Consider the following 26,523-nt stretch of genomic DNA (forward strand, 5'->3'; position numbering starts at 1 on the left):
GTTCATCAAGACATTTTGCAGGAGAATGTAAGGCTGTCTGACAATTTAACCTCAACAGAAGTTAGGTGATGCAGCAGGACAACAACAAAGACAGAAGTAAATCAACAGAATACGTTAAACAGAAGAAAATACGCCTTCTGGAGTGGCCCAGTCAGTGCTGACCTCAACCCAATTGAGATGCTTTGGCATGACCTCAAGTGAGCGGTTCACACCAGACATCACAAAAATATTGTGGAACTGAAACAGTTTTGTCAAGAAGACTGGTCCAAATTTTCTCCTGCCCACAGGGCAGGTCTGTTCCGCAACTACAGAAAACATTTGGTTGAGGTTACTGCTGCCAAAGGAGGGGCAACCTATTATTAAATCCAAGGGTTCACATACTTTTCCCAATCTGCACTGTGAATGTTTACGCAGTGTTCAATAAAGACATAATGATACGTGTTATTGTCATGGCAGATTTCCTCCTCTTCCTCTGAAGAGGTGAAACAAGGATCGGACCAATACGCAGCGTGGTAGGTGTCCATGGTTTTTAATAAGAAAAACAAAAAATTACCACAGATACAAAATAATAACGTGAACTGGCAACAAAACAGTCCCGTGTGGCACAAACACTGACACAGAAAACAATCACCCACAAAATACCCAAAGAATATGGCTGCCAAAATATGGTTCCCAATCAGAGACAACGATAGACAGCTGCCTCTAATTGAGAACCAATCTAGGCAACCATAGACATACAATTTACCTAGACAGGAAACAGCGCCATAAACATACAAACCCCTAGACAAGGCCAAACACATAAAACCCCCATGTCACACCCTGACCTAATGAAGAAAACAAAGATAACTAAGGCCAGGGCGTGACAGTTATTAGTTTAAGCAGACTGTGTTTGTCTATTGTTGTGACTTCGATGAAGGTCAGATAAAATGTTATGACCAATTGGTGCAGAAATCCAGTAATTCTAAAGGTTCACATACTTTTTCTTCCCAATGTACCTGGGTCCAGTCATTCCCTATCAGCAAGGTGTGCTACTAACATATCTACCTACCAGTCAATTTATTTGACAGTTGATTATGATGGTACAATATTTATCTTGCTACTAAAACTGTCACGCCCTGACCTTAGAGATCCTTTTTATGTCTCTATTTTGGTTTGGTCAGGGCGTGAGTTGGGGTGGGCATTCTGTTTTGTGTTTCTATGATTTTCTATTTCTTTGTTTTGGCCGGGTATGGTTCTCAATCAGAGACAGCTGTCTATCGTTGTCTCTGATTGGGAACCATACTTAGGTACCCTTTTTCCCCACCTGTGTTTGTGGGAAGTTAACTTTGTTTGATGGCACATAGCCTTAAGCGTCACAGTTTGTTTGTTGTTATGTTGGTGTCATTTTGATTAATTAAAGAGAATGTACGCCACAACGCTGCACCTTGGTCCTCTCCTTTAAACAGGCGTGACAAAAACGGTTCAATAGTTGCTGCTAATAATTATGCATTACCGTATGAATGTCTGGATTACCACATCAATTAATGTAAATGATAAAATGAATGCATATTCATGTGATCACTAGTGATCACTAGTGTTTGGTGCCAAAAATATAAATAAATAATTTCCAATTGAGTGTAAAAGTTTTTATCAAAGAATGTAGGTACTAATTCATCAAGCATGTCAACATAAATAGAGTACATAATTTGTTCAATATGACTGTTAAACAAAAAAAAATGAAAAAAGTCCACAGTACCATGAACTTAATATATCAAAACATAAGACAATTCTATTTTACACTACTTCAACTTGGCTAAAAATCTAAATGATGAAGGACGGCAGAATGGAAGTTCTAAGCGGTGCCACGACCCTGGCTTAATTCTATAGCCTGGTATGGGCATGGTGTCTGTAGAGCGGTCAGACTGTATTGTGGCTCCCTCTGTAGTGCATCTGGTAGCGGGACATGAACTCTCAGGTGATGGAGATCAGATAGATGGGGCAGGATCACCACCAAGTACAACACACCGCGCCGCCAACAGAAACCCATTCACACTGCGCCACAGTTTCCAAGTGGCGGCTGAATGGAAACCTGACCTGAAAGACAAAACATCTGTCATTTAACAGTACATCAAATTCTATTTACAGCAATAATACAACAAGGGAACCATTGTGTATGTGGGACCAAAAACATTTAAACTACATCTCAGGTTAAATCACCCACACTCACCAAGCAATCTGATGGGCCCAGAGTAGAGCAAGCAGCTGCACAGCCAGATAGATGATGATGAACCTGCGGTAGTTCCTCTCACTCACACAATTCTCTATCCATGGACAGTGATGGTCAAACCCCCGTATACAGTGTTTACAGGTCTGGCAGTACTTAGCTCACATGGGCTGCTGCTTGAGACCAAGGGGAGAGAAGAAGCCATACATATTAACAACAACATAACACACACCCAATATATAATTTCATCTGTGATCTAAGATTGTGGTAATGTAAGTATGTAAGTTATTCCCCAAGTAATGATCTCACTGCAATTGAATGGTATTCTACCTGCTGTCCTACTTGTTAGTAAAAAGGAGCCACACGACGCAGACAAGGAGTGGGGTTTTGAGGTATCATCTACAATTCCTCACTTGAGCCCTGAGCACACTAACACATTCAAGGGCAACGATAATGTAATAGCCGAAAGGAATACATATTATAAGAAGGGTGGTTGGTTGAGGATATTGACACAGAGTGAACAAAGCCCGGGTGCATCAGAGAGAGTGAAATACAGCATCACTGACAGCAGGACCAGCAAGGAAAACACCACATGCTGCATACACTCTCCACTCTCCTCTTGTCTTTGCAGATCTTAACAGGCGAGATATAAATTTACTATTGTATTCACTTTGGCTAAATTAACGTTATAAGGCTGGCTAGCCTGCAAGCTATCACTAGCTCGTATTGTTGTCATAATGTGACAGTCTCCCAGTCGGTCTTGCCTGGCAAGCTAACGTTAGCTTGCTAGTTAAATGGCTAATTAAATTGTTTCGTCTCAAAGAGTAATTTACCAGTGTCCTGTAAGAATAGTATCAGTGTGATAACCCATGTTAGGATGACATGTACGGTCCTAATTAGCCAACCAAATCAAAACACGTTTTTAAACATCATGAAGTCGAACACTAGCTAACTGACTTCAGCTGGGGCGGCAGGGTAGCCTAGTGGTTAGAGCGTTGGACTAGTAACCGGAAGGTTGCAAGTTCAAATCCCTGAGCTGACAAGGTACAAATCTGTCGTTCTGCCCCTGAACACTGTTCCTAGGCCGTCATTGAAAATAAGAATGTGTTCTTAACTGACTTGCCTGGTTAAATAAAAATAAAATAAATAAATAAAAAGCTAGCAAAGTTATTAGTCTTCGATGAGGTTTAACGGCGGTTGGCATCCAATAAATGTTGCCTTACTGACACCAACTAGACTGGGGTATAAACCCGTAATACTTTGCATGGAAAAAGGGGTTAAGAAAAAATAAGTACATATTTTTTGTTGTTGTTTTAAATACGCTGCCATTCCACCATTTAAACCTATCTGGTCCTACCTACTCGTCCTACCTACTCGTCAACACAACCTGTAACTCTTTACACCAAGTCTCATACACCCAAATACTTTTCTGCAGCTGCCACCACAACTTCTATTTTCTGCAACTTTACGTTCCATCCCTGCGGTACAGTTGATAACCAATACTATGAACTAGGGCTGACCCCAATTTAGTCAACTGGTCGATTGTTTGGTTGTTAGGCTATTGGTCTACCAAGATTGTTTTATGCGCCCATCTCAGGAACTAATCCATTGCAGAGGCCTAGACTAAAAGATCGATCTGCTTTCACGAAAATATGGTCGGAAGCTGCATTTGGAGGATGTGATGCAATTGCAGAGCATTCAGAGGCATGCAGAGGCCAATTCAAGCTCAGTACAGCATCACCATGTGCCTCCCACAATGTGTAACAATGCAGAGGGTTCTGTATAGCTCCACATTGACATGATTGGTTGGGGGTAGAAAACACAAACTCACTTCCTTGGCAACAGCTCTGCACTGCTCCGGGAAGCGCAACAAGTATGAATGCCCTGACTTCTGCTGAGGCCATATCAATGTAAATGCTGCATGGCCAATGCAGACGTCAGATAGACCATGTGCTCAGATGCACAATGCACTTCCCTCTCTAGAATGCGCTCTCTCCTGACAATTTGTGCACATTCATTGTTTCATAACTTCCTTGTGTGAGTTGTTTGGGTTTGATTGTTAGTGTATATCAATTCCCCATTACATATATCACCAGCAGTACATTTACCATTAATTCCTAATCTACAATGTTTGTTACTTTGGTTATGGTAATTTCTGTTAATGCGTTCAATAATATTATTCCAGGCTTCCAGTTATTGTCGGAATAGAAACATTGTTTGCAGAGTGCACAACCTATGCTACATTAACAAAGCTTTTTTTTTCATTCCATTTGAGTTTTGTCAATTTTGTTGGAGCGCTCCTCTTAATGTTGAGTAAGGACACGCACACATAGAAGTAGGTTTATAGGCTACCTGGCCTGCGTGCAAATGTAGGCATATAAATGTGCTCATTTGGGGATCTGATAGTATTTCTGATTGGCTTAACGCACCACCACTAATGACCTGTGGAGCTCCTCAAAGTAATGTTTTCTTCACCTCAAACAAGCAAACAAAGTCTGTTTTTACATCCAATGAGAAATACAATAGTTCCTTGTTAACCACTCAGCGTGATTGGTAAAAATGTCATGCACTGATTCAGTGAAAACGTCACAAAATAGGCCCACCTGATTACTTCTTATCAGTGCTTGACCTGGACTGAAATAGGTTCCGGTATTCATTTTGGGTGCTGGTACTGTTTATCTGTAGGTGCAAAGGAGCGCCACAATACTTTTGAACAAATATTCTATAAGAGGAACAGGAGCTCAAGCAGTAGAACATTTTAGGTGCTGGTACTCAGCTCCAGTGAGCTCCTGCCCAAGTCAAGAAAATGCTTATTATCCCTTGTGCAAATAGCCTACAGCTGGGTCTGTTCGGAGTTCACTGGTGCTGGAAACCCTGAGGGCCCAGATTATTTTACACAATGTTGCAAGTTCACTAGTGCTAGCTTCAGGCAAGACCCACATTAATAGTTGATACAATGTTTCAAGTTAGTTGCAGACAGGCCATATGTAGCCAATGCGATTTATAGGATATTTATACCTGCAGGCTGCAATGTTTTTATTTGTTGGCTTTCTGTAGGCTATTTTTACATTGTTGGCAATGACAATAGAATTAACTTTTTAGGCTTGTATCATTTTCATTTAGACTTGTATAGAATTTTGATTAACCACATGACAATGATTTTGAGATATGAAGTTATTATAAATTAAATTGTTTCACAAAAATGTGCATACGAAAACCATAACTTCACGGAGATCAGTAGAAATTGTAAGATAAATTGGCATTCCACATGAGAAAGGTTGCCAATTCCTCCTGTAGCCTATTACCGACAACTTCAGGAGAGTAAAGGCAGAATCTGTGAAAGCCAGCAGGTGCGGGAGGAGAATAGCTGGGTCATCTTACTGAAGCATATATCACTTGTTGGCCTATCCCTCTGTGCTGGCACAGATCTACTAATCATGAGAATCCTCTCAGGATCCTTCCCCCTTGACGCATCTTCCTCTAATTTCTTCACTGTCTCAGCATATGACACCATATGCACTACTCTAACCCTGGTAACCTCAACCTGCCTCTCTCTCACCGGACACTTCTGACCCCCAGCCCCATGGGCACTCCTACAATTAACACATACCGCTTCTTTCCCAAATACTACACAATCTTTTGTCTCATGCCCTTCTGCACACTTCCCACACCTAGGAACCTCTGTGCTCCTGTAACAGACGTTAATCGCACTCTCCTTGCGTTGTGTTTAGTTAAAATAAATCGCCCCAGCCAGTGGTTCCAGTTGAGCGTTATTTATTTTGTGATTAAATAGGAAACAGCACGTTAGTTGTGCAGGGCTTAATGATGTTGATCGATGTCGATGGTAAAATCCCATGCATCACATTTTCATACTGGAAAGACCTGACGTTCACGATCTTCCCCTATCTGCACACGGGGCCAATAACAACACGCCCTATTGTCATCGGAATTGAACCAATCAATAAGAGTGCTTGAACATTAAATACACATTTCTTCAGAGGCAAGTGGAAACATACAGTAACTAACCCTGTTACATTCTCCCCTGCTGAATTCCACTTGCATACTATAAAGAAATACGAAAAATAAAAACAAATGAGGTATGCAATACACATATATAACTCAGCAAAAAAAGAAGCGCCCTCTCACTGTCAACTGCATTTATTTTCAGCAAACTTAACGTGTAAAAATTTGTAGGAACATAACAAGATTCAACAACTGAGACATAAACTAAACAAGTTCCACAAACATGTGACTAACAGAAATGTAATAATGCATCCCTGAACAAAGGGGGGGGGGGGGTTCAAATCAAAAGTAACAGTCAGTATCTGGTGTGGCCACCAGCTGCATTACGTACTGCAGTGCATCTCCTCCTCAATGACTGCACCAGATTTGCCAGTTCTTGCTGTGATATTTTACCCCACTCTTCCCCCAAAGCACTTGTAAGTTCCCAGACATTTCTGGAGAGAATGGCCCTAGCCCTCACCCTCCGATCCAAAACGTCCCCGACGTGCTCAATGGGATTGAGATCCGGGCTCTTTGGCAGAACACTGACATTCCTGTCTTGCAGGGTATCACGCACAGAACGAGCAGTATGGCTGGTGGCATTGTCATGCTGGAGGGTCATGTCAGGATGAGCCTGCAGGAAGGGTACCACATGAGGGTGGAGGATGTCTTCCCTGTAATGCACACAGTGTTGAGACAACAAGCTCAGTCCGATGATGCTGTGACACACCGCCCTAGACCATGACGGACCCTCCACCTCCAAATCGATACTGCTCCAGAGTACAGGCCTCGGTGTAACTCTCATTCCTTCGACGATAATCGCGAATCCGACCATCACCCCATGTGAGACAAAACCGCGACTCGTCAGTGAAGAGCACTTTCTGCCCGTCCTGTCTGATCCAGCGACGGTGGGTTTGTGCCCATAGGTGACGTTGTTGCCGGTGATGTCTGGTGAGGACCTGCATTACAACGGGGTACAAGCCCTCAGTCCAGCCTCTCTCAGCCTATTGCGGACAGTCTGAGCACTGATGGGGGGTATTGTGCATTCCTGGTGTAACTCAGGCAGTTGTTGTTGCCATCCTGTACCTGTTCCGCAGGTGTGATGGTCGGATGTACCAATCCTGTGCAGGTGTTGTTACATGTGGTCTGCCACTGCGAGGACGATCAGCTGTCCGTCCTGTCTCCCTCTAGCGCTGTCTTAGGCTTCTCACAGTACGGACATTGCAATTTATTGCCCTGGCCACGTCTGCAGTCATCATGCCTCCTTGCAGCATGCCTATGGCACATTCAAGCAGATGAGCAGGGACCCTGGGCATCCTTCTTTTGGTATTTTTCAGTCAGTAGAAAGGCCTCTTTAGTGTCCTAAGTTTTCATAACTGTGACCTTAATTGCCTATCTTCTGTAAGCTGTTAGTGTCTTAACGACCGTTCCACAGGTGCATGTTCGTTAATTGTTTATGGTTCACTGAAAAAGCATGGGAAACAGTGATTAAACCCTTTACAATGAAGATCTGTGAAGTTATTTGGATTTTTACGAATTATCTTTAAAAGACAGGGTCCTGAAAAAGGAACGTTTCTTTTTTTGCTGAGATATATATACATATAAAACCAAATATTCCAATGCAAAGACTATTCCCTAAAGAGAATTAGGGGAATTTAAAGACCCTGTAGGAAAACATGCCTGTTACATGTTCAGTACACTCAGTGACAATAAGAACCTCAGACAGAAAAATCTTGGCCTACTTGACCTCTGACCCATTACCTCCATGGGGCCTCTTGAAGGTAAAACATAAAAATGGGCTAAAGATCTGGAAATCTACAGGCCAACTTGGATTCTAATCCTACACTCACACAGGTATTCCAATGAACTTTGTATGAAAAACCCTCTGTCAGCATAGTCTCTATGAGTCTCACTGGGCGTTTCCTAACCCAACCAGCCCCTGACCTGACAGGCCTAACTGAGTTATCATTACGGTTAAGCTGTTTAACTACAACCCCCAATCGGTGGGTCGCTGTCCACAGTCAGTGGATAGTCAAGGTTAAAGGTTATGTGACTGTTGCTGGAGCTTGTGCTACCAGGGGCATCTTCAGAATGCCTTTCTTCTTCAGAGGGTTCGGACATTTCTTCTCTTAAGGTTAGCTCTGGCACGCTTGTGCCACCAGTGGCACCCTCAGAATGTGGTGAGTTCTGAGGGTTCCTCGCCAGTGGCCCATCTTCCAGCACATCTGGGGTCTCTTCTTCAGAGGGGTCTGACTGTGTTTCACCAGAGGTCTGCTAGGATACCCACACACTAGTCCTCTCACCCATGTCCATTTCTGGTATATCATTCAAGGATGAGGCCTCCATCTCTTCACTCTGATCCTCACTGTCTCCCGTATTAGGTGTCTCCAAGGAAGTGTCAGGGAGAGGCAAGAGGTTTACAGGTATAATCAGATTACGGTGGACTGTTTTCTCCTGGCTAGTCGACATGTTCTGTATCTTGAATATGTGGATGTCACTATTCTTCTCCGTAACAATATAGAGGTTGTTCTCCCAACGATCAGCCAGCTTCCTCTTTCCAAGTTCACCCTTATTCGCCAGCAGTACCCAATCACCGACCTCCACAGGAGCTCCTCTGATCTTCCTGTTGTAGAGGCCTGCATGCCTCTTCAGCTGTTTGGTTGCCGACATCTGTACTGTCTCCATGGCCTCCCTCAGGTCTCTCATTAGGGACTTGATGTACTCGTTATAGTCTACAACCTGAGTCTTGCAGCATGGTACCAAACAGCATGTTGACAGGCAGACATGAGGTTCTCCCAAACATCAACTGGAATGGGGCTTGGCCTGTGGTTTCATGGACTGTACAGTTGTAGGCGAAGATCAACGACTTCTGGGGCCACCTGTGCTTCGCTCTCGTAGGTAAGGCCCTGATCATGTTTCCCAGCGTTCTGTTGAACCTTTCGACTCCCCCGTTCCCCATCAGATAGTAGGGAGTCATGTGCGACTTCTGGACTCCTGCAGCACGCACTCAAAAACTCAGCAATCAATTCACTTTCAAAGTTGGTCCCTTGGTCGGAGTGGATACGATGAGGAAAACCAAACACACAAAAGATGTTGTTCCACAGCTGAAGGGCCACTGCTTTAGTTGATTGGTTCGAACACAAGGCATGGGCCATCTTAGTAAAATGGTCAGTAACGACCAGAACATCCAAGGACTTGATGTTGGAGTCTTCAGCAGACCAGAAGTCCACACACACCAACTCGAGGGGCTCAGTCATGATGATGTTCTACAATGGAGCTCTGGTCTCTTGCTCGTGGGCCTTACTGAACACACACCCCTTGAAGCTCTTGATGTACTCTCTCACGTCAGACTCCAGACCATGCCAGAAGAACCTTTGTCTCGTCAGGTACAACGTCCGCTGTTGCCCCTGATGACCGGCTTCATCGTGGACACCCAGACTGTTGCCCTTATAGAGGTGGGTACTACAGTCTTCTTCTTTGACAGTGAACTTTTGGTAACACGATATAGTACACTCATTTTCACAGTGAGCTTCTCCCAGGTCTTCAGAATCTGCAGCCTTGATTGGTTCGTGGCCATGTTCCCTCCTAGAAGGTCTCCAGCCCCTGTCCACGTAGGAAACAACTCTGGCTAGTGCGTCATCTTGACGCTGCTTGGATTTCAGGTCATCACAGAACAGCACTCTCACATCTGACATCTCAGATGGCACCAGTGACTAAATGAGCTGAGGCAGTAGCAGTGCAGTCCTGTAGACCAGCCTTCCCTTGTGACTTCAGGACTGCTGACACTGGTTCCTTTGACAGAGAACCAGGAGAGGGATAGGAGGTAGTTTGGTAGTTCATTACAATTTCACAGGAATCTGCCTCAATTGACGGTGAGCAGCTCTCGAGGTCAAATGGGTGGTTCGAACAGTGGAGCACATGTTGCACCTTCTCAGCATGTACTCCCGCAGCTTCTTCCAGCACCTGGGAGAGGACAGCCATTAATAGATGCATCTACAGACAGCAAAGAAAGGTCTACTAAGTCAGGGTGGGCTAGCATGACCTGATCGAGGAGAGCTTGTTTTAACTGACTGAAGGCCTGTTTGCACTCACCAGTCCAGTCTGCTGCGAGTTTCCTATGTATTCCTTGTTTTTTCTTGCCTTTTCAATAGCGTGGCGCCTTCGTTCCAGTTGTCAGCTCATGCAGCAGCTTCGAGATGGTGAAGCACCCCTCAATGAACTGCTGGTAATAGACTATCATTCCGAGAAAGGACAGAATCTTCCCCTGGGAGGGCACATCCGTGTTATCCTCAATGAGATCCTCCTCTGTCATCTCTGGATTGGCTTCACTTTTTCTGGGTCTGTGGCGAACCTCCTTCACTGATGACATGCCCCAAGAACCACACTGACCTCGTGAAATGGAATTTCTTTGGAGCCAATTTCAGATCATGGGCTTTGAGAAGCTCAGAAACGGACTCCAAACTTTTCAAAGTTCTTCAGTCGGGCAAAAACCAGCACATCGTCCAGGTAACAGAGAAGGATAGAAAAATGTTGATCCCCAAAAATGCTCAACATCATCCTCATGAATGTAGCTGGACAATTGCAAAGGCCCTGTGGAAGATGGCTATATTCATATAACCCAGAAGGAGAGGGGTGTAAACTGCTTGTCGTCTTCATGCACCTCCACATTGTAGTAGCCAAGAGGTCAAATCCATCGTAGAGAAGGCATAACTACCCAGGGCCGCCAGAGCATCAACTTGGTGAGTTCGAGGGTGATTATCCTTTACGGTGCGAGCATTGAGCCATTGGAAATCTGTACACAGTCTCAGATCGAGACTTCTTCCAGACCAGCACGAGCGGGGAGGCATACTCACTGCTAGATTTCCTGATTATCTCTCGCTCTTCCATGTCATCCAAGGCCTGCCTGAGCTTGTCATAATGGTTAGGGGAGAGCCTACACTTAGGCTAAAAGGCTTGGTGCCACTGAGGCTGATGCGATGGACATAACCAGTAGCCATCCCGCAATCTAGTTCGTGCCGGTAGAAGGTAGACTCGTAGCGGACTAAAAGATGAACTAGCTTGGCCTTACACTATTGTGACACCTGAGTGGACTCAATGTCAATGTCACCTTGCCCTAACTCACTTGTCACTCTGTGCGGTTTGAAGTCAGTCAATGGTCAAGCTATCTGCACTACCAGTGAGGGATTGACAGGAACCCAGCCATTGCTCCACAATGTCGCTACTGTTCTCCCCACTATAATGTTTTTCGAAGCAGAGGTGGTGTGAATAACAATGATCTATTGTGCTGTGATTTGCATCCCCACACACTTCTTTGCAAAGATGGGTTCGCCCTTCTCCTGGGCTTCCTCTGGAAACAGTTATCATAGGTTGCTGTTGCCTCTGCTCCAAGACCAGTTCAAGCATGGCAATCAAACAATAAAATGCCTTGGATGAGCCATTTGTGGGTTGCACCAGTCTCTAACAAGACCAAGAATCGACACAGAAAAGTATATAAAGAAACGTCCTCATAAATAGCTCTGTTGCCACCGTTTGGTGAAAAGTAGTGTCGCACTCACGTTCATTGGCATGGGAAAGTTACTACCATAACAGGGTCACTAAATAATCATTCTGTCACCACATACAAGTAATGAACCGTATATTATATTTCCCCCACTCACTCATGCTACAAAGCTGAAAATTCTGCACTCAGGAAAGAATGCGAAACAGTTCATATGCACACGCTACCAACCCTTTCACATGCCCATAAGCTCAACACCTGTAGGATAATGTAGTCTGCTCAACCTCTTATGGGATAACGGAAATATCCTCACTTTAGTCAGGCAAAGCCTCATCAAAACTCAGAACCTTGTTTCGCCACAGTACCAAACACCAGGAATCTTCCCCTTCAGTTGATCCATTTTCAGCTACCCCAGTAATTATTCCTTTCAATGGCACCCTTTTCTTGATAAAGCGATAACTATAGGCCAATACAATATGTTTCACACAAATAAACTCAAGTTGTATAAAACTTTTAAAAAATGTAAACACTGAATCTTTGAAATACCCTTATTGAACATCCACGTCCAAGTAAAAGGGACACACTCAAGGAGTCAAGAAATACGCCAAAGACGTGAATATTACATATCCTTTTAATTGATTTGCTCAAAGAACATTGTACCAAATGGTCTATTAAAAAAAGATTTAACCAAAGTTGAAGTGGTTTCCAACTTTGTATCTAAAGTTAATGCAAAACCTTCAAATGTGTCTCCAATATTAAAGTGCATTAGTGTTCATCTACACAAAGCTCTAAAATCAAGTTTTGGTTTTAGGTACAAAGACATTGATTAAGTGACCTGAAAACCAAAAGAAGCAATTAATTTCGATAACAAAAGCACCAATGTAAACTAACAAACTATTAAAATCTATATAGAGGACAAATAGGCTAAATTAACTCAATAATTTAAAGCTCATTGGAACTTATTTTGCAAACATACCCACTTATACATAATGGTAAATATGGCTCTTCAGTTAGTTTTCCAAAACAAGTCAAACTTATGAGCATAAAGCCAGTTACTGCAGTGTTCTGAACAAAAACAGAATGTCACTGTCAACACCAGACAAAAAAATAAAAAATAAATATTAGATCGATATGGACATCAATACTTCACTCAATCAGAAATACAGCATCAATTCAGTCAGAAACGGCAGTGTGAATAAATGAGTAATCTGTAAGGATTGAGAAGGGAAAATATTCACCACATGTGCTTTTGTCCTATTGCCTACATACAGGGAAGGGAACACTAATTAATATAAATGTTCATATCAGGCAAAGACAAAAGCAGGTGTGGGGAAAGAACCAATAACTACTCAGAAAACTTGTTAACGCTAAGGAAAATGTCTGAATACATCATGTTAGACTGGGCATAACTGAAGTGGCTTCTACTTAAGGGGACTGGTGCAGTTTGAACTGTTGCATAACCTGATTTACTGAGCAAAGCCATAGAAACAGGACAATTTTCAGAGGCACTATACCACAAACTGGCAACAAGAACAATAATTGGTCCCCAATGATGGTGTTACTCAGTTGGGTAGATATTTAACCAACATTCATTATAGAATTCTGGTCCTAACTCAACAATTGAGCATCTAAATAAACAACTAAATAATAGCAGCAATAGCAATATTGAGAGAAGCTCCCCCTTCCCCCTGTTTCAGCTCACAGAGTTGATACCATTTCATTCTGTTGTCCCTTGTTCTCCATCTTCTGGCATTCACAGAATGAGATGGCTCCATAAACCTCAAGTAGCAAGAGTCACAGAATTCTTAGCCTCAACGGAGGGGTTGAAGATCCATTCAGATGTTGGGTGTCACCTCATCTCGACTTAACTCCCAGGGACATTTTCAGGTTCTCGTACACCACATAGCTGATGCTGACAGCTGGAATGACCTTCAGGAAGTTAGGGGCCAGGCCCCTGTAGAGACCAGTGGCCCCCTCTGTCTGGATGATTTGTTTGAAGAGCCCTGACATTGTCAACTGTGGGCTGCCCTCCAGCATGGCTATAGGAGATAAATGACGGTCAGCATTAGAGCCAAGGAACAGAAAAACGTGTAATAATTTATAACCTCATCTAAATAAAATGAGGAAAATATGATATATTCCAGATAAGCAGTGTAAATTAGGTGCATTGTTGAAGCTCTCACCTTGTGCCTGCATGCGGGTCCTGACCAGGGCCAGGGGGTAGCTGGCCAGCTGACCACAGGTGCTGGATACTGTGCCACATCCAAGCAGAACTAACACTCCCGGGTCAGTACTGTTGGCACCATACTTCTCTAACCAAGAGTTCTTCAATGTCTGTGGAAAAAGGAACATATTCAGAGACTATTCCAAATGAAGCCTCCAATGCAATGAAAACACATAACTAGACATTTGTAAAAGCCTTCTCTGGGTCTCTTACCTCATACACAGCCAGGTCCATTCCAGCGTAGGGGATGATGCCCATCATGTTGGGGATGAAGCCCTTGTAAAAGGCACGTAGTCCCTCTCTCCTGAAGATGCTCTTTGCACAGTCAGAGATGCCAGAGTACTGACCAGTCTTTCGCAGGGCAAGCCGTGTTTTCAGAACCTGGTGAGCAGGGGAAAAAAACTGAAAACCTAGCAGGTGGCATGTAATCGGAACGAAAACATTGGCATTACAAACTTTCAAATCACAAGTGTTTGTCCTCATCCTGATAACAATCACAGGTGTAATTGTCCCTATCTGTAATGACAGAGGGCGATGACTGACGGCTGCTCACCTCCATGGGGTAGATGGTGCTCTGAGCGATGACTCCAGCCATCGAGCCAGCTACAAAACGCTCCAGGATGCCAAGTGTCTCCTTATCACTGCCAATCAAACGCTTGATCTACACCAGTGTCCGTTTGAAAGAAAAGTGAGGGGATGAGATAAGATCGACACCGTTAGAACATAAACTTGGTCGTCACATACAGAATTTAGGTGGAGTTATAATAAACGGTATACGAGTCCAGACTTTCCCTAAATTAAGTCAAATGATACAGGAGTAAGTGTTGCATTGCATGTAGTACCTGCTCATAGGCCATGAACTTGATGGCGGATTCAGGGGCGATTTTGATAATGTTGATTCCATTCCCTCTCCACAGCGACCTCATCCCACCTTCTTTGATCATCTGGGTGAGCCCACTCATGATGCACATGTTGTTGCTACGGGAACCATGGACCTGACAAATCAAGAATATAAGATGTTTATCATACAGAAGTCAAATGACCAATTACATAATTGGGGCCGTATTCCGACATGATCTGTGTGCTCAATGTTCAGCCAAGTCTCCAATTGACGTCAATTAATGATTTAGACAGACGTTTACGTTGTGCAAGCTTATTATAACTCGGAATCGGGCCCTTCCTCCTCAAAACATGTATTCAGTTATTCAAGTAATGAGGCATTCTCTCTGAGAATGTGAGTACAATGTGGAACAAGTCAAAGTGTACTGGGGTCAGTTGCACCAACCCACAGATGACTTGTTCAAACAGACCCACTGACGTCAATCGGGAGTCCACACTTTGCTATCACGTAAAATCCTATCTACTCACTCCTGACTTATCTGCCGCTGCAGCCAATCACATCTCAACAGAGAAGGTGTGCTGGCTCTCAGCCACAGTAATTGGTCGGCTGGATGAGCCAGGGGGGAACAAACACTAGGACCCTTGTCCCCATGTTTTGGCACATTTACATACTCATTAACCCATGTATGACTCTTAGGTAATCGCTCTTGCAACAGTTCTGTTATTTGCCTACAAGTTATGCAAGATGCCCACTTTCACTCAATGAACAGGTAATTAAGGACAAGGTGTACCATTCCTAGGACTTCAAGTGTTGTTGGGAATACAGGGCTGTGGTGGTAACTAGGACAGTAGATCAAGGGCTTCTTACCTGCATGAGTACTTTGAGTCGGTCTAAGGGAGCGGTGAATGTTCGGGACACTGCTCCTGCACCTCCGCCTGCTACCAGATGCCTCCACCACATGCCTGTCAGTTTCTCCTCTGTCGTGAAGTCATCAGGCACCATCAGATTGTCACCTACGTCAAACAGCTAGAGAGCAGACAGATTGAACATTAGTATAATTATCCACTACTAGCCCATTTATTTTGTCCCAAAATACATTAGTTATCCAAGAGCAGCTGCAACAAGAAGTTTAGTCAAGCTATAAGGGGTGAGCTGACATTTTCAGTGTGTGGGATTTCTAAGGCCTCATGTTTACACAAACCATTCACCTAGAGGTGACTAGGGACAAGCAGTATTGACAGCTAAATGTGCGTCAGAGAAGACTCTGCCCTCATCCCTTTAGAGCAAAGGTCACAGGTTATGAGGCTTTAGGTCAGTTGACTTAATGTTCCGAGTTAGGAAGCAAGTTGGATTCTACACGTTTCCTGTTCTGTTATTTTTGGGACACTGCTGTATAATCAGACATTAAACCAGATAACACATAAGGGTGCTTCTGCTTTAATGCCGTGGTTCAGACTTGACGTGCACTCCTGATATTATGAGGGTGAAGACTGAGGGGAATGTTCCCTCCTTGTAACACTGTTTGTTGCACAATGACCATCTAGGTCAGCCAGGGAGTCCCAAGAGAGGTGCCTTTGCAAAATCCATACCAGAGTACAGGCTTTATCCCTCTTTACCATGCCAGCACCAAATCACTAACTGAAAGCTATTTAATGATAGGCAAGAACTTAGAAAATTGGCAGCACCTGTTATGCAAGTAATTAATACTACTGCCACATGTTAGTCTGGCCAAAGTGACTCAAGAGTAAATGCTGCTTGACATTTTGCCTGGCTTTTGTGTTCGGTGGTCATCTCATCTCCAAGGGAGTATGTCTGAATATTTTTAGCCCCAGCTCAACCTATAAAGGCTGTTCTGTAGCTTTTGGCACATTGGAGAGGTAAGCAGGCTAAGATTTAGAAGCCGCCTCGCTCATTAAGGCGTACAGTATTTCAATACCCCACCCACACGCTGCCCAAGATCACACTGTCCCATGAAGGTGGTTCTAAGAAGACAGGGGATCATTTTATTCTCCTCCTACCTCTTTACAAACATGATGATCTTACATAAGGGATAATTAAACCTGTATCAACATTTTATATAAGGGGGTAATTCATTCAACCCGTATTTTTTTTTTTGCATAATCTTGTATTCAGAGCTTTCCTGTCCACCAATTAGTAACAAATAATATTAATTGGTGACACATCCATTCGGTGTTGAGCTATACAAGAGGATTAACATCCCCATTCACAATATTGAACTTTAAAGGCTATTGTCAGTGGATACAGAGTGTATTCAAATTCATGTTAAATATAATTCAATTCTCTGCTTTGTGGATAGCTATTTTACATCCTCCCTCCTCACCGTGGAGTGTTTCCAGTATAGGGTGATCTCAGGGATGTTGTTCTCTTTGGGCTGTAGCAGAAGGTAGTTGCTCCACTCATTCCAGTCGATGGTCATTGTTCCATTCTTATCCATGCTATTTAAAAAAAAAAAAAAAGATTAAAACAAAACCATAAACTCTTGAGAATAAGAATCAAACTGGTAATAATAACTATACTGACAACATTGACCAAAATCACAAGGAAACACCGTTTCATCCTAATACCTTACCTCTGTAGGACCTTCTCTGCATGCTGCTGGGATATGTGAACACCAAGGTCCTGGAGAGACTGCATGATCTCCTTAGAATCAATTTTATCTGAATCACAATGGAAGAAAACTCATCACAATTCCACCTGTATCCAAACAAAATGTGTATTTTATGGTAGCTTATGCATGTTCTGAAACTAAGTTTGGATTTGTGCATAATAGCATACCAGCTCTCCTTCTGTCCAGGTTCTTGAAGACGAGTTTCAGATCTTTCTCCTGATCTTGCAAATAGTGAACAAACTCCTCAAAGACCATCTGCCCATCCAGGTCATTGTCTGCACTTTTCACCGCTTTCTGCAGGGGCAAAGAAAACTAAATGATCAACAAAATTGCTTTCTTATAACAGACACCATGAAGGACAATAGAAAATCAAACAACAAAAGTAAACCCAAGACTGGAGCTTATCTGGAGGGGGACAATACTAATTGAATGCATGTAAGCACCTGACAGGAGGGTAAGGTGACTGTTGTGTGAATAATGTCAAACAGTGCATTTCTCATCAACTCAATATCCAGCCAAGACAAAGCACTTTAACAATGTCTCTGATCGAGGCAAAGAACACCAAGGCCCTATGTTGAAAGCCATTGACTCAAACCTAGGCTAACCCGTCCTTCATTTAAAACTATTTTGTCCCATGTTTAAATGCCATCCTATTCGAGAGAGAACAACGTGTATTCACTTTCAAAATGTGACATTAGGCCTGTAACATGGACAGAAAGAATGCTTTCAAGAGCGTTTTCACACGTAACTGCCAAAATAAAGGGAACATTTAAGTAAATGAGGGACACAAAGCATATTGAAAGTAGGAGCTTCTACACAGGTGTGGTCCCTGAGTTAATGAATCAGTTGACCCAAATCATGATGGGATGTTGTGTATAACAATACTCAGTTGCCCATTATTTTGGCCACCATGGCTAAGATCTCAGTGACTTTGAAAGAGCAGTCTCAAAGGAGCGTAAGGGGGGTTAAAGGATGTGTGTGTCAGTCACCAGATCTCAACCCAATTGAACATTTATGGGAGATTCTGGAGAGGTGCCTGAGACATCGTTTTCCACCGCCATCAACAACTCTCCAATAGAGTAACAGACACTTGTAGAATCTATGCCAAGGCGCATTGAAGCTGTTCTAGCGGCTTGTGGTGGCCCAAAGCCCTGTTAAGATACTATGTTGGGGTTTCCTTTATTTTGGTAGATACCTGTAGTTCAAGACAGTAGTGCAAATCACACCAGGCCAGCAACTTAACTGCTGATGCCTCAGTCTATTTTAGACCAGGTAGGTCGACGGGCTTAGCACAAGTTGGCAGGTCAACTTGTCATTAAGGATATAGATACATGTCCACGACACTAATACCTATGCCTGAAGACACGAGGGCTCGAATCACGATGCCAACCTCGGCCAAGAACATCATGTCTTGCCTCGGTGGGTCACGCAGTCTTGAGGGTCAATTAACTAGTCTTGCATGCATGGGGCGGCAGGTAGTCGAGTGGTTAGAGCGCTGAACAAAGCAGTTAACCCACTGTTCCTAGGCCGTCATTGAAAAGAAGAATTTGTTCTTAACCGACTTGCCTAGTTAAAGGTTAAATAAAATAAAAACTAATTTAACAATTCCATCATGTTTCAGTGATTTCTTAATGTGCCTAATTGACAACCCTGAATCTGCTGGTTTAGTGCTTAGGGTCACTGATATGCAATTAGACTAATAAGAGGCACATTTAAACTTAAACTAGAAGCGGTTGCCGGCCAAAGCCCAATGCACAATCAATGTAGAGAACAATAATAAAATTGTCTATGCCTTCAGTGTCAGATTACAGTTTATGAATTATAAAACAAAGTCAAAGAATTCTAACATTGATGAAGCAAATGCAAATTAATTTCTCAAATATATTAATGAATATCTGGGGCCACATTCATCCCTCGGGGGAACTCCTTGAGCCTGTCTACATAATGTTAAATGAAATTATGCGTTCTATCTTGAATTCCATGGGTCTGAATCATTGTTGCATTCAATTCCTGCTGAAACCTTTAAACATTATGGTCTGATGTGGTGGATTACATGCAACACTATGCAGTAGGTGAGATTTTGACAAACAGACTACAGGAAGGGGGGGGGGGGGGTTGCATTTACAGGAAAGTACGACAGCATTGTTAAAAAAAAATGTATAGTTTAGGAAAAAGACAAATTCAATCACTCAAAATGTAAAACTTGCTGTGAAGTTTGCAGAAGCATATATATACACATATGTAAAAGAATAGAGTGCAAGTCTTACCTTTCGCCATTTCCGATAAATTGAACATTCTTGGGACGGTAGAAACACACTCAATTTGAAGAGCGATTTCAGCTCCGATGGTAGTCCATTGGACTCATAATACTCGAATTCAATAGGATCCGAATTCGGAACAGGCACATAAAGGCACAGGCCAAGCATGTTTAAATTTAAGATAAAGCCACTCCAAAATAAATAAATAAATAAAACGTACACCAAAGACTGATAACTTCCCTAGGCGTGTTACTACTAAAACGCCGGTAAAGAAGTGCCTCGTGTTATAGAAATCTATGAAACCACACCCTTCTGAAAATAGAGCCATTTTATTGGCTCCTATGATGATCTTTTTGCCCCCCTCTCTCGGCAACGTCATTTGCTATCGACCAATCACTGCATCATTCAATTGACAAGCATTGATCTTGCGTGAAAGCTGCTCAATGACCCCCAACCCCTCCCTCAGACTATTGTGCCACGTTCATGTCCTATTCAGGAACAAGGAAACTCGGAAATGTCAGACTTGCTAACTGGTTGCACGCGTACTGCGTTTCCTAGTTCTGACTAGTAGTTAAACGCAGAATTAACCCTCTCTTACCCCAAGCTACGGTTTGTTAGCCTACCCCTATTTTGGGAAAATAACAAACGTTTCCCGTTTGGAGATTCATCATGCCTTATATGAAATTTGTGATATGTTAGTACTACAGGTTTTATAAGCAGAGTTTTACAAGGTGAAGGCCTATATGCTGCTTTGCAGTCTACCTCTACAATATATCATATACATGAGGTTATTAGATTGAAATTCATTAAATTCTTTATTTTCATCAATGTTTGTCATTCTATATTGTCATTTAAAGCTGATTGATTCTACCAGCAAGATGGTCTGAGTTCAGCCAACACATCATAATAGCAACTTTCTGAAAATGTCTGGCTAAGACAGAACAAGCAGATCCTTAGATTGTTCCTTAGATTATTATTTTGCCTGGTAGTTACAATGTTATCAACTGCAGGAATTATGAGATAACAAACTGTGCCTTTTATCAAATCAAATGAAATTGTATTTGTCACATGCACCGAATACAACAGGTGAAGACCTTACAGTGAAACGCTTACTTACAAGCCCTTAACCAACAATGCAGTTTGAAGAAAAACAAGTGTTAAGTAAAATATAGATATATAAAGGTCCAATGCAGCTGTTTTTTTTCTCAATATAAAATCATTTCTGAGTAACAATTAAGTAATTTACTGTGATTGTTAAAAAATATATATGTAATATATATATATATATATACACTTTTTAGCAAAGATAAATTTCTCAAGCAAGAGTTTTGCTAGGACAGTCTGGGAGTGGTCTGAGTGGGGAGAGGCAAATTGAAAACTATCTGTTATCGGCAGAAAGGTTCAGAAATCTACTTCTTATCGGTCTATTAACTAATTTACCATCTGGTGATGTCATCAGGCAGGCCAAAGCTCCATTGTGGTGTGGAAATACAGTATATATAAAACATAGGTACATTTTTGACTGCACTGGGGCCTTTAATATCGATACAGTATTATAAAAGGCTTAATAGTTTGGGTGGTTGGCTTTCTCCAGAGAATAAAACGTAATCAACAGATTAAAACCTTTAGTTAAAAAAAAATCTTTACATGGGTTTGTATGTCCTGCGAGGTCTGCATTTGTCCCACCAGACCACCAGGTACTATGGAACACCATGGGGTTGTATGTAATAAAATGATGACGACATGCCTAGACTTAAATGCCAGGTGACAAGCGCCAAGTGATGGATGTGCTGGAACAACGTCAAGGTTTTGGGTTCAACCACGTGGCGGACAGACAGCTGAGTCCAGGGGCGGTCTTGGGCAATAATTTGGCCCTGGCATTTTCTCCACACCAGCCCACATCACTGCTCACTCCCCCAACTCACTTTTGGAGTGACAATTAGACTATAGTTGCTATATTTTACTGTAAAAATAGGAATCAGAATGTCCAGAATTGTTTTTGGTTCAATAGAGATGAATTACATACATCTTTATGTGCACTAACTAATATCATAGGCTAATTAATTTGGGGTTCAACACACGAGGAAGTGGAAACTCAAAACACATTAACTATAATACCCACTGCTAGTAGTCATTTTTCATCCAACAGCAAATGTAATGTCCTAAAAATAAACATTGCAGTTGTAGGCTACTACCCATGAGACATTTTGTGCGCCACTCCATATCTCAAAGCCATATCAAATATCTTGGTTGTAAAAGACTTGCTACTGAGCTGTATATTGAATAAAAAAATAGCTACAGAAAGCTGATACGCTCGTCTCTCTTTGACAGTGACAAGGGGATGAAGCTGTGTGTTTCACGTAACTGCATTTTGAAATGTTATATAATCAGAACACATTTTTCTCTTGAGCAGGCCCCAGCAAGGGCACCGGCACAGGGGCAGACACATTCATTACAGGAATCATGAGGATAATATAATTTACTGTTTGACCAAATAATGCTTTTAGCTAGTGTTGAGTTTTTATATTTTTTTTATCGTATTTTATTAGGATCCCCATTAGCTGTTGCTGAAGCAGAATGCATCCTGAGGTCCACACAAAACATCAAATATGACATAATACAGAACATCAATAGACAAGAACACCTCAAGGAATGAACTACACAAATTTAAAATAAGAACAATAGAACCAAAAAAGGTCCTACAGACAGTTACATGCATGCATACACTAGAATATATAAAGTACTAGTCAAAACTTTGGACACACCAACTCATTCAAGGGTTTCTCTTAATGTTTTACTATTTTCTCAATTGAAGAATAATAGTGAAGACATAACAACTATGAAATAACACATATGGAATCATGTAGTAACCAAATAAAGTGTTAAACAAATCAAAATATATTTTATATATTCTTCAAAGTAGCCACCCTTTGCCTTGAGCGTCGCTGCACAGCTATTTTCAGCTCTCTCCAGAGATGTTCGATCGGGTTCAAGTCCGGGATCTGGCTGGGCCACTCAAGGACATTCAGATACTTGTCCCGAAGCCACTCATGTGTTGTCTTGGCTGTGTGCTTAAGGTTGTTGTCCGGGGGGAAGGTGAACCTTCATCCCAGTCTGAGGTCCTGAGCGCTCTTGGAGCAGGTTTTCATCAAGGATCTCTCTGTACTTTGTTCTGTTCATCTTTGCCTCGATCCTAACTAGTCTCCCAGTCCTTACCGCTGAAAAACATCCCCACAGCATGATGCTGCCACCACCATGCTTCAAGGTAGGGATGGTGCCAGATTTCCTCTAGACGTGACGCTTGACATTCAGGCCAACGAGTTCAATCTTGGTTTCATCAGCCCAGAGAATGATGCTTTTCATGGTCGGAGAGTCTTTAGGTGCCTTTTAGCAAACTCCAAGCGGGCTGTCATGTGTCTTTTACTGAGGAGTGGCTTCGGTCTGGCCACTTCACCATAAAGGTCTGATTGGGTTCAAGCTGGTCACCCACCTGACCAAGGCCCTTCTCCCCCGATTGCTCTGTTTGACCAGGTGACCAGCTCTAGGAAGAGTCTTGGTGGTTCCAAACTTCTTCAATTTTAGAATGATGGAGGCCACTGTGTTCTTGGGGACATTCAATGATGCAGACATTTTTTTGGTCCCCTTCCCCAGATCTGCGCCTCGACACAATCTTGTCTCTGAGCCCTACGGACAATTCCTTCAACATGGCTTGGTTTTTGCTCTGACATGCACTGTCAACTGTTGGACCTTGTACTGAATACCATCCGAAGACCCTGTATATGTCATACATTACCATAACTATTCCTGTATACTGCTGTATAAACTTACAGAGCGAATAAACTTTGTCTTTGTCACGGTCTGACCATCGTTCGTATGTGTTTTCCTTGTTTTAGTGTTGGTCAGGACATGAGCTGGGTGGGCATTCTATGTTGTGTGTCTGGTTTGTCTATTTCTATGTTTGGCCTGATATGGTTCTCAATCAGAGGCAGGTGTTAGTCATTGTCTCTGATTGGGAACCATATTTAGGTAGCCTGTTTTGTGTGGGGTTTTGTGGGTGATTGTCCTTAGTGTCTTGATGTCCTTGTTCTGTGTGTATGTGCACCAGTATTAGGCTGTTTTCGTTACGTTATTGTTTTGTAGTGTTTGTATTTAGATTCGTGTTACGTTTGTTGAATAAACATGGATCGCAATCTACACACTGCATTTTGGTCCGACTCTCCTTCACCACAAGAGAACCGTTACAGTCTTGAAGACAAGTCTACATATTAGCTATATTGACGGACTAATCTACTTTGTTATTGAAACATGTTTCCTTGCCAACAAATCAAGTTTAAATGATACACCAACTCCTTGTGTCATTTGTTTGAGCAGTTAGACTGAAGCTAGTTTATCCAAATGTATTTCATGAAAATCACAATGAATTGATCCAGGAGTTGAAGTCAACACTATATTAGTTTCTGATGCAGCTGGAATCATTTAGTCACTTATCAGTACACTTGTAAAAAACAAAATTATATAAAACACTATATGTATATGTACAACAGCTATCAATATCTATACCACCATGTAGTTGTGAGCATACTAGGTATTATATATTATACAAAATCATCTAACTGAACATGGATTTGGTCCTGCTGTACAGACCTACACGTACGCTATGGTCACAAGACGCAGACCTCCTAATTGTCCCAAGAATTTCTAAGCAAACAGCTGGAGGCAGGGCTTTCTCCTATAGAGCTCCATTTTTATGGAATGGCCTCCCTACCCATGTGAGAGACGCAAACTCAGTCTCAACCTTTAAGTCTTTACTGAAGACTCATCTCTTCATTGGGTCATATGATTGAGTGTAGTCTGGCCCAGGAGTGTGAAGGTGAATGGAAAGGCTCTGGAGCAACGAACCGCCCTTGCCGTCTCTGCCTGGCCGGTTCCCCTCTCTCCACTGGGATTTTCTGCCTCTAACCCTATTACAGGGGCTGAGTCACTGGCTTACTGGTGCTCTTCCATTCTGTCCCTAGGAGGGGTGCATCACTTGAGTGGGTTGAGTCACTGACGTGATCTTCCTGTCTGGGTTGGCGCCCCTCCTTGGGTTGTGCCGTGGCGGAGAATTTTGTGGACTATTATCGGCCTTGTCTCAGGATGGTAAGTTGGTGGTTGAAGATATCCCTCTAGTGGTGTGGGGGCTGTGCTTTGGCAAAGTGGGTGGGGTTATATCCTTCCTGTTTGGCCCTGTCCGGGGGTATCATCGGATGGGTCACAGTGTCTCCTGACCCCTCCTGTCTCAGCCGCCAGTATTTATGCTGCAGTAGTTTATGTGTCGGGGGGCTAGGGTCAGTTTGTTATATCTGGAGTACTTCTCCTGTCTTATCCGGTGTCCTGTGTAAATATAAGTATGCTCTCTCTAATTCACTCTTTCTCTCTTTCTTTCTCTCTCTCGGAGGACCTGAGCCCTAGGACCATGCCTCAGGACTACCTGGCATGATGACTCCTTGCTGTCCCCAGTCCACCTGGCCGTGCTGCTGCTCCAGTTTCAACTGTTCTGCCTGCGGCTATGGAACCCTGACCTGTTCACCCGACGTGCTACCTGTCTTAGCCCTGCTGTTTTCAACTCTCTAGAGACAGCAGGAGCGGTAGAGATACTCTTAATGATCAGCTATGAAAAGCCAACTGACATTTACTCCTGAGGTGCTGACTTGCTGCACCCTCGATAACTACTGTGATTATTATTATTTGACTATGCTGGTCATTTGAACATATTGGCCATGTTCTGTTATAATCTCCAACCGGCACAGCCAGAAGATGACTGGCCACCCCTCATAGCCTGGTTCCTCTCTAGGTTTCTTTCTAGATTTTGGCCTTTCTAGGGAGTTTTTCCTAGCCACCGTGCTTCTACACCTGCATTGCTTGCTGTTTGGGGTTTTAGGCTGGGTTACTGTACGGCACTTTGAGATAATGTAAGAAGGGCTATATAAATACATTTGATTTGATTTGATGTTGTGTTAGTGTAATATTCCAGGCAGGTTCCAGTATGCTCTTCAGCTGGTGAACCTCTTCTTGTGTTGGGCAGCTGGTTTTGCAGCCTTTGGTGCTATGGCAATGTTGGCAAGGATGTTGGGTTTGGGGAGCTGTGATTCAGGCTCCTTGTAGACAACCGTCTGGTCCTTTCTGCCCCCCATAGCAAAATGGACAAGCCTCTCATATACTTTCTTTGCTACCCACTGCTTCGACCTCTTGCAGAAGATTTGTCTGTACTGCAACTCTCATTGAAAGACATGAAAACTGATCATGAGGATGTCTAACCATACAATAAACCATGTTCATCTGTAAACAAAAAGGGTACAGTAGACTGGTATGTGTTTTGTTAGACTCAGAGTCAATAATTGGTCATTGAGATGGGCTGTTAGCAAAGATGTGAACCGTTTGACGGGGTCTTGACTTCTAGACAGTCTAGATGTGTATGAAAAGCACTGCTAACAAAAGAGTGAAAAGGCTAGAAGAGTATAGAAACAGCCCCTCTCCCCCATGCCAAAGAACTGATGCAAGGGCGTGAAAAATGTGAGGAGAAAGTTTAGTGTATTGGTGATTTTGTTTTCTCAAGAGGGTATTGTGCTTTCATAAATACCTTTGGCTGTCCTGGCTTGTTTCAAAGTAAGATGATGTTGAGCTTGAGCTACAGGCTAAAAGCTTTCATCCAATGGGTCTACAGGCTCTGCACTACTAAAGCTGGTGTCAAGATCACCGTCATCATCAGCAGGTTTTGTCTGTAGGACACACAGTAGTCAGTGATTAGCCAACATTTTACTACTTTGTCTCCATCAATACACACTCAAACAAGGTTCTATACCCTCATGTCAATAGACCATGAATCCTAA

General features: G+C 42.8%; 1 protein-coding gene and 1 pseudogene across 1 annotated transcript; both read right to left on the reverse strand.

Annotated features, from left to right (window-relative positions):
• Positions 1 to 1,651: 1,651 nt before the first annotated feature.
• Positions 1,652 to 3,133, reverse strand: LOC109894886 (probable palmitoyltransferase ZDHHC12; annotated as a pseudogene).
• A 9,182-nt stretch (positions 3,134 to 12,315) lies between these two features.
• slc25a25a (solute carrier family 25 member 25a) lies at positions 12,316 to 19,980 on the reverse strand. The gene is made up of 10 exons (XM_020489739.2): positions 19,664 to 19,980; positions 17,564 to 17,690; positions 17,358 to 17,445; positions 17,109 to 17,223; positions 15,635 to 15,793; positions 14,769 to 14,921; positions 14,480 to 14,587; positions 14,140 to 14,307; positions 13,886 to 14,036; positions 12,316 to 13,741 (listed from the first exon to the last, which is right to left on the reverse strand). Exons 1-10 carry the CDS (start codon positions 19,820 to 19,822, stop codon positions 13,557 to 13,559), a joined length of 1,413 nt encoding a protein of 470 aa, XP_020345328.1. The 5' UTR covers positions 19,823 to 19,980; the 3' UTR covers positions 12,316 to 13,556.
• Between the last annotated feature and the right edge of the window lie 6,543 nt (positions 19,981 to 26,523).

This window comes from Oncorhynchus kisutch, linkage group LG8, assembly GCF_002021735.2.
Source record: "Oncorhynchus kisutch isolate 150728-3 linkage group LG8, Okis_V2, whole genome shotgun sequence".
NCBI classification, from domain to species: Eukaryota; Metazoa; Chordata; class Actinopteri; order Salmoniformes; family Salmonidae; genus Oncorhynchus; species Oncorhynchus kisutch.

Bases quoted from the DNA above. Each gene is read 5' to 3' on its own strand.
- slc25a25a (XM_020489739.2), bottom strand. From the start codon at position 19,822: ATGCTTGGCCTGTGCCTTTATGTGCCTGTTCCGAATTCGGATCCTATT. The intron at 14,588-14,768 runs GTACTACATGCA...ACACTGGTGTAG, and splicing joins AGTTCATGGCCTATGAGCAG to ATCAAGCGTTTGATTGGCAG. The intron at 14,037-14,139 runs GTAAGAGACCCA...CTTTTTCCACAG, and splicing joins TGGACCTGGCTGTGTATGAG to ACATTGAAGAACTCTTGGTT.